Below are 7,931 nucleotides of genomic sequence, written 5' to 3' on the forward strand. Positions count from 1 at the left end.
CGCCCTCTCCCAGCACGGCCCCGCCCTCTCCTGCTAGGCTCCTCCCCTTCATGATGTGCGCGCCCGCTTACTTCGCGCCTCATTACTGGCGGGACCCCGCTGACATCTGAGTAGGTATGGGCGGGGGCAGGGCTCGCACACGGCGGTACATGACAGGCAGCAGGAAATGACAGTGCACTCTCTTTCAGGTGACTCACCCTGCCGTGTGACCGAGCAGCACGGGAGGCGGCACCCGGAAACAGCGGCCGATACTGAGGAGGAAGACTAGTCTCCTGCAGGACGCGGTGCAGTCATGGCCGCCTTCATCTCCGTGCCCCTGAAGAAGACGTCGGAGTCCGAGCTGGCCAAACCGCTCACCAAGTTCATCCTGAACACGTACCCGAGCGGGGAGGAGCAGGCCGAGTACGTGCGGGCGGCGGAGGAGCTGAACAAGCTGCGGCGGAGCGCGGTGGGGAGGCCGCTGGACAAGCACGAGAGCTCGCTGGAGGCCGTCATGCGCTACTACGACCAGCTCTGCTCCGTGGAGCCCAAGTTCCCGTGGTCGGAGGGCCAGCTCTGCCTCAGCTTCACCTGGAAGGACGCGTTTGACAAGGGCTCTCTGTTCGGCGGCTCGGTGAAGCTCAGCCTGCCCAGCCTGGGCTATGAGAAGACCTGCGTGCTCTTCAATGTCGGGGCCCTGGCCAGTCAGATCGCCTCCGAGCAGAACCTGGACAACGACGAGGCCCTGAAGGCGGCCTCCAGGTACTACCAGCTGTCCAGCGGGGCCTTCTCACACATCAAGGACACAGTGCTGTCCTCCCTCAGCCGGGACCCCACTGTGGACATCTCCCCTGACACCATGGGCACCCTGAGTATCATCATGCTGGCCCAGGCTCAGGAGGTCTTCTTCCTCAAAGCCACCAGAGACAAGATGAAGGATGCCATCATAGCCAAGCTGGCTAACCAAGCTGCTGACTTCTATGGAGATGCCTTCAAGCAGTGTCAGTACAAAGATGTCCTTCCCAAGGAGGTGTTCCCAGTGCTGGCTGCCAAGCACTGTCTCATGCAGGCCCATGCGGACTACCACCAGTCAGTTCTGGCCAAGCAGCAAAAGAAATTTGGGGAGGAGATCAGCAGGTTACAGCATGCCGCCGACCTGGTGAAGACTGTCACCTCCAGGTACGATGAATACATCACTGTCAAGGATCTGTCTGACAAAATCCACCGAGCACTGACAGCTGCTAAAAAAGACAACGACTTTATCTACCACGATAGAGTCCCAGACCTAAAAGATCTTGATCCTATCGGAAAAGCTCCTCTTGTCAAACCTACTCCCGTCTCAGTCCCCATGAGCCAGAAGTACACCGACCTGTTTGAGAAGATGGTACCTCTGTCTGTACAACAGTCAATGAGTCTCTACAATCAGAGAAAGGCTGATCTGATCAACGGAACCATTGCCAGGATGAGAGATGCCACCACTTTATGTAATGGGGTCCTTGCCTCTTTGAATCTTCCTGCTGCCATCGAAGATGTTTCTGGTGACAGTGTACCTCAGTCTATTTTGCAGAAATCAAAAGCTGTGATTGAGCAAGGTGGGATCCAGACCATTGATCAACTAATCAGAGACCTTCCAGAGCTGCTCCTGCGAAACAAGGAAATTCTGGACGCATCACTTAAGTTTCTGGATGAGGAAGAGGCGACTGATAATGAACTGAAATCAAAATTCAAGGAAAGGTGGCAAAGAACGCCTTCTATTGAACTCTATAAACCTCTGAGAATTGAAGGCGCCAACCTGCGTAGTATCTTGGATAAAGCCATTACAGCAGATGCACTTGTAAAGGAGCGTTATCAGTCTCAGCGTGAAGCCATCGCAATCCTATGTAAGGGAGAAGCCGATCTCAATGCATCCATTCCTTCTGCCAACCCTGCAAAAACCATACAGGGAAGTGAGGTGGTCATCACACTTAAGTCTCTGTTGGCCCAGTTGGATGACGTTAAGAAGGAGAGGGAGCAACTTGAGAATGATATAAAATCTGTTAATTTTGACATGACAACCAAGTTTCTCACTGCCTTGGCACAAGATGGAGCCATCAATGAAGAGGCTTTATCAGTGACTGAGCTTGACAGAATCTATGGAGGCTACACAGACCGAGTGCAGAAGAACCTGAACAAGCAGGAGGAGCTGATCGGTCAAATTCAAGTGTCTCACCAAGATTTTTCCAAGATGAAGCAGTCAAACAGTGAAGCCAACTTAAGAGAAGAAGTCTTGAAAAAATTAGCTGCTGGCCATGATAGTTACATCGAACTTGTAGCTAATCTGAGGGAAGGAACCAAGTTTTACAACGACCTGACAGAAATACTGCTGAAATTCCAGGGTAAATGCAGTGATATTGTGTTTGCCCGGAAGACCGAAAGAGATGAGTTACTGAAAGATTTGCAACAAAGTATTGCAAGAGAGCCAAGTGCGCCATCAATGCCAGCTGTACCAAGTTACCAGACTGCGGCTTCATCTGCTGCTGCTGGTGGTGGCACAGCGAGCCTTCCAACACCAGCTCCAAGGACTGTCTACAACAACAAGCAGCCTCCACCACGTCCTCCTCCTCCTGCAGTCCCCACAAGTGCTCCGGTCCCTATTAGTGCAGCTCAGAATATGAATCCTGCCCTAGGAGGTGCCACTGCTCCAGCACCCGTACAGCCTCCTGCAGGCGCTATACCATCACAGGCACAGGGTCCTCCATTCCCGACCTACCCAGGATACACAGGGTATTACGGTATGCCTATGCCTGTTGGCTATAATCCATATATGTATGGCCAAACCATGCCCCCTTACCTATACCAACCACAGGCTGGTCAGGCACCTTACCCAACTCAACCTTCTGGTTACCCCTGCCCACAGCCTCCTTTCTTCCCACCTCAGCAATAAGTGTGTAGACAAAAAAACTTTCTCAGTTTTCTTAAGATTATCTTTCAGTGGCAGTAAGTGCACTGTATAATATAAGTCCCTAATTCCTGTTCTGAAAACTGTTTGAGCTAAACTTCTGGTTGCACTAAGCCATTTCTGCCTGCCTGTTTTCAGCCGAGACCTGATTAGAATGAAAGTGACTCAAGTTTTGCCTGACAAAAAAATAACTTTCTTGAGCTCGATGCAGAGATTTTTTTTTTTTTGGTAATGTGCAGATATCTCTGGTAACACTATGCTCTTTCATATATAGAATTTTGGTTGTTCTCTATTTTTCTTTCTCTATTTTTACTTTCTTTATATTTAGTTATTGTATGCCATTTTTGTCTAATAATCAAAAGTCTTGTAAATCATAATGAAAATAAATGTACAAAAGCACAGCACCGTTTGAGAATGTCGGTCTAAGATGCATCATTCAGAGCTGATGGGGGTTAAAGATGTGATTCCTCCTGTCTTATCATTGCTCTAATGTGGTAAGTGATGATCATAAATGTTATCACCATTTCTCAGTAATGGCTCATGGCATTGATTGGGTTAACTGGAGGCTGCATAAATGTGGATTTTATTTTTTTTTTCTGGTAGAAAAAAGGTTTTACAGGCAAACAAGCAAAGATTTAGACTTAGTTTTAGCAGATTCTTAAAGGGGTTGTCCACTGCTAGGACAACCCATTCTTGAAATAAATGTTTGGCCCTGATTAAAATTTTAAAAAAAGCCTATACTCTCCTCCCGTGCTGGCGCCGTTCCAGCAGTGTCAGCACTCGTAGTCTCGGGGCATGTGATGCGGTGGAATAAAACGTGATGCTCGGCGCCCAATCCGCGCAGGCGTCACTGTCCCCGCCTTTGTACGGATTGAACATGAAGAGGAAGCCAGGGCTGCAGCTGATCTGACTTCATGTTCAATCTGTTCAACGGCAGGGACAGTGACACCAGTGCTTATTGGGTGCCGGGCACAACGTGTCACAACACCGCATGACAGCCCCGGGACCGTGAGCGGACACCGCTGGAACAGCGCCAGCATGGGAGGTGTGTATAGGTTCTTTTATTTTATCAGGGCGAACACTTAGTTCAAGAAGGGGTTGTTCTAGTAGTAGACAACCCCTTTAAGTTTTTTGTTCATTGATTTCACATATGATTATATAAGGTCTACAAAGGATGGATCCCTATAGTGTCCATGGTAAAAAGTGGTAATAGCTGTCATCTTGAGTTCAGATAAGCTGATTGGAATTTTGTTTCCATGCCCAGGCGTCTTGCATGCATGTTGCCTCACCATGCCTTTTTTATACTTCTACAGTATAAAGCTATCAGGCTGTTTGACTATTTGCCAGGCAAAGGTCCAAGGCCGGATCATAACGTTGTATGAAAAGTGCCAATGCATTGGCAGCTGTCTGAAACAACTGAATACAGATTGACCAATCCCACTGCAAACAATAGAATCCATTTGTCATACCATTCATTAATTAAAGGGAACCTGTCACCAAAATTTTGCTATCCCATCTGAGTGCAGCATGATGTAGGGACAGACTGATTCTAGGGTTGTATTGCTTACTAGAACGGCTGCTGTCATTTTGATAAAATCATTTTTATCTGCTGCAGATCTACCAGTTTTGTATGCTGAGCTCTGTAAAACCCGGCCAACACCTTTTGATTGACAGCTTTCTACCCATGCCCAATGTATACAGAAAGCTGCCAATCGGTGTCGGAGTTATACAAAGTTCATGAATATACTTGACAGTGGGTTTACTAGTCCTCTAGTGATCTCTTGCTGATAAAAATTTTAGCAAAACTACAGACAGTCCAGTAAGTAACACATCGCTGGAGTTAGGTTCTCTGTCCTTATATTATGCTGCTCTCAGATCTGGTGGAAAAAGAGAGATTCCCCTTAAATGACACATTGAGCAACAAATGCAGGGGGCATGACATTGTGCACTACGCATTGTATCAAAATCAAGTAAATTGTAGCTTTAAATTAATTGCACATTTTTATTTTTTTTATTCTTTGCTGAGCAGAGTTGACTTGTGTTGTGCTGGTTCTCTATGTGCAATAGTAGCCAGTAATGTTCTGACCATGGTTTGTACTTATCAGTGGTCTGCTCCAAAGCCTTATGTGCCATAATTGTATACTAGTTGTTGTCACCAATGCCATTCGTATCTACCTCGAGAACGGGCCTCTAATGTGCGTCACTGTCAGTGGAGGATTGGTCGCAATTCCAATTACTTTGTTTGGGAATTGCAACCACCTCTGACAGCAGCAAACTATGGGCCTTGTTCTTCATGTGGAGACTGCATCCTGTGGATATTCCTTACATGTTTGAAGGGAACCTGTCAGCAGTTATTTTTCATGAATGAAGACTAGCACCTGTGCTGCATTCCATAGAGGGGTATATAACTCCTGACTCCCCCCTGTATGCCCCCCATAAAACTTTTTGAAAGTCTTCTGTACTGTATATAAATCCTGCCGGTCCGATAGGCGTCTTTGCTGAGGTGTCTATCCCTTCTCCCAGCTGCTGTGCTCCGTCCTCCTGCTCTGGATGCTGCCTCCCGCATCATCCACATAACCGGACAACATCTTGTGGCGGCACAGAGACATCGGCGGCTCGCGCCTGCGCACTTAGTTTGCCCTGCTGTGGGCAGAGCCTAAAACCTAAGGACAGAGATCAGTAGCCAGGAGGAGGGATAGACTCCTATTGGACCTGCAGGATTTACATAGAGTGCGGGAGACTTTCAAAAGGTTTTATGGGGGTGCATACAGGGGGTTATGCAGCACACGTGCTGATTATGGTGCTAGTCCTTAGTTCAGACATGAAAAAACTAGTGACAGGTTCCATGTAAGATGAGAATACCCCTCCAGATTCTGTGTCTAAGGGCAGGGACAGACGGCTGTAGATTCTCTACAGTATGCTGCGATTCCCTGCCCCCAGGCACATTGTCTTGAGGAAAACATGTGCACCGCCCCATGGAATAACATTATGTACATTTATACAGCTCCACTCTTTCGACTGGGATACAGAGCTATTGCATAATTTTTCTTTTTTATCCCTTATTTACCTTGATATTCATGCAAAAGAGTACAGCAGCACGCTGGAAGCACAGAGATATATTCTTATAGCCCGGGAGAGGCATGTTGGATAAATATTAGGTTTAGGACCCTATCAAAGAAGGTTACCCCTTGTCATGGTTCATGGGCTCACTTGAATTGGCCAATTTGTGAGCTAAGTACCTTCATTTTAGAAGACTTTTATATAGCAGTAATGCAGAATACATTTCATATATTCAATGTTTGCATACAGAGTGCTGCTGTACTCTGTATATTATGCAGTTAGAGCAGCTTTCACCTGTTCACACTTGCCTTATTCTATTCAGCGGTACTGGTCATTTTTTTTGTTTAACCTTGATAATGGTTAGATTTTTTTTTTCTTATGACTGTGATGTCGTACCCAGCAGTAGCCTTAGACATGAGATAGGTAAAGGTCTTAAAAGTATTCAGTCCAGAATTCTATGTCACTATTAATCACGTGGTTGTAAGTTGGTAATATTGTCCACTAGTAAATACGAGGGACACTAATTTTCACTGAATATAAAACCTTATTTAACCATATCCTTTAGCTTTTTGCAGTATGGAAACTAACAAATGCTACAAGCTTGCTGCACCTGCTGATTCTGATGGGGAGAATGGTTTCCTTCTATTTGGTGCAGTGCCAAAGACTAATGTAAATCAGTTGTTAGTTTCATTATGCTTTCAAGAGCTGCTCAGAAGCTTGCTCCTTACATGCACTTGATATAATCCAGCAATGCTCTGGCTGAGCCATTTAGGCTATGTTCACCTCACATTTTAGGAGCGCGTTTAAGGGTATGTGCCCACGATGCGGAAAATTTCTGCAGCGTTTCTACATGGTCTTGGCAGTCAAAAACGCTTGCGGATTTTACACGCGTTTTTACATGCGGATTTGACTTGCGTTTTTCAATGGCCATGCGGATTTTTCCGCAAGGAAAATTCCGCAGCATGGGCACAGAACATGCAGATTTTGATTGGGGATCATGGGGCACGTATTACCAAGCGTTTTTAAAGCGTTTCTGCAGCGAAAATTCCGCATCAAAAACGCTTGAAAAAGTATAGTGGGCACACAGCCTCACTTGTACTTATTTACGGACTACTGCTGTTTAAAAACGATCATATCTATCCCAAAATGGTATCAAAAACATTCTTGCCCCTCAAAAAATAAGCTTTCACACAGCTCCAAAGACCAAAAATGATAACGTTACAGGTTTAGGAAAATGGTGACACCACCCCCCAATTTTTTTTTCTTTTTTGCAAACTTCTGGGGTTTTTCCCTACTAATAACCCCTTCACGATCTTAGTATTTTCCATTTTTGCGTTTGATTTTTTGCTCCCCATCTTTCCAGAGCCATAAGTTTTTTGTGTTTTTTTTCTTTCATCAATATAGCTGTGTGAGTGCTTATTTTTTTGTGGGACGAGTTGTACTTTTGAACATCACCATTGATTTTACCGTATAGTGTACTGGAAAACGGGAGGGGAAAATTCCAAGTGTAGTGACCTTGCCAAAAAAAATGCAATTCCACAATAGTTTGTGTTTTTTACCATGTTCACTAAATGCTAAAACTGACCCGCCATTATAATTCTGCGAGGTCGTAGATATCAAACCTGTATAGGTTCTTTTTTTATTTAAGTGGTGAAAAAAATTCAAAGTTTGTTTAAAAAAAAAAAAAAAGTCATTTTCCGAGAATCATGGCTTCTCCGTTTTTTGGGATCTGGGGCTTTGGGGGGCTTATTTTTTGCGCGCCGATGTGACGTTCTTACGGATACTGTTTTGATAACCTGTTGTTGCAATGTTGCGGCGACTAAGAAACTGGCGTTTTTTTTTTTCCTCAGGGCTGAAGCCCTGCAATGTGTAGCAAATCGTCTGCAGACCCCCAGTTGTCATGCCCGTCACATTATCACAGGGCGTTGATGGGTTGGCGTCAATGGGCGGGGTT

The 7,931-nt window shown here is 45.7% G+C and overlaps 1 protein-coding gene across 2 annotated transcripts; it reads left to right on the plus strand.

Annotated features, from left to right (window-relative positions):
• Position 1: 1 nt before the first annotated feature.
• PDCD6IP (programmed cell death 6 interacting protein) lies at positions 2 to 3,318 on the plus strand. Of its 2 annotated transcripts, none has more exons than XM_073664310.1 (2): positions 2 to 114; positions 189 to 3,318. In XM_073664310.1, exon 2 carries the CDS (start codon positions 293 to 295, stop codon positions 2,900 to 2,902), a length of 2,610 nt encoding a protein of 869 aa, XP_073520411.1. In that variant the 5' UTR covers positions 2 to 114; positions 189 to 292; the 3' UTR covers positions 2,903 to 3,318. The 2 variants fall into 2 exon arrangements, with proteins under 2 accessions (XP_073520411.1, XP_073520418.1); XM_073664317.1 differs by having other exon boundaries at positions 4 to 110.
• Positions 3,319 to 7,931: the final 4,613 nt, after the last annotated feature.

Source organism: Phyllobates terribilis, unplaced genomic scaffold (genome assembly GCF_046119375.1).
Source record: "Phyllobates terribilis strain yellow unplaced genomic scaffold, ASM4611937v1 Scaffold_2__4_contigs__length_985480577, whole genome shotgun sequence".
Taxonomy (NCBI): Eukaryota; Metazoa; Chordata; class Amphibia; order Anura; family Dendrobatidae; genus Phyllobates; species Phyllobates terribilis.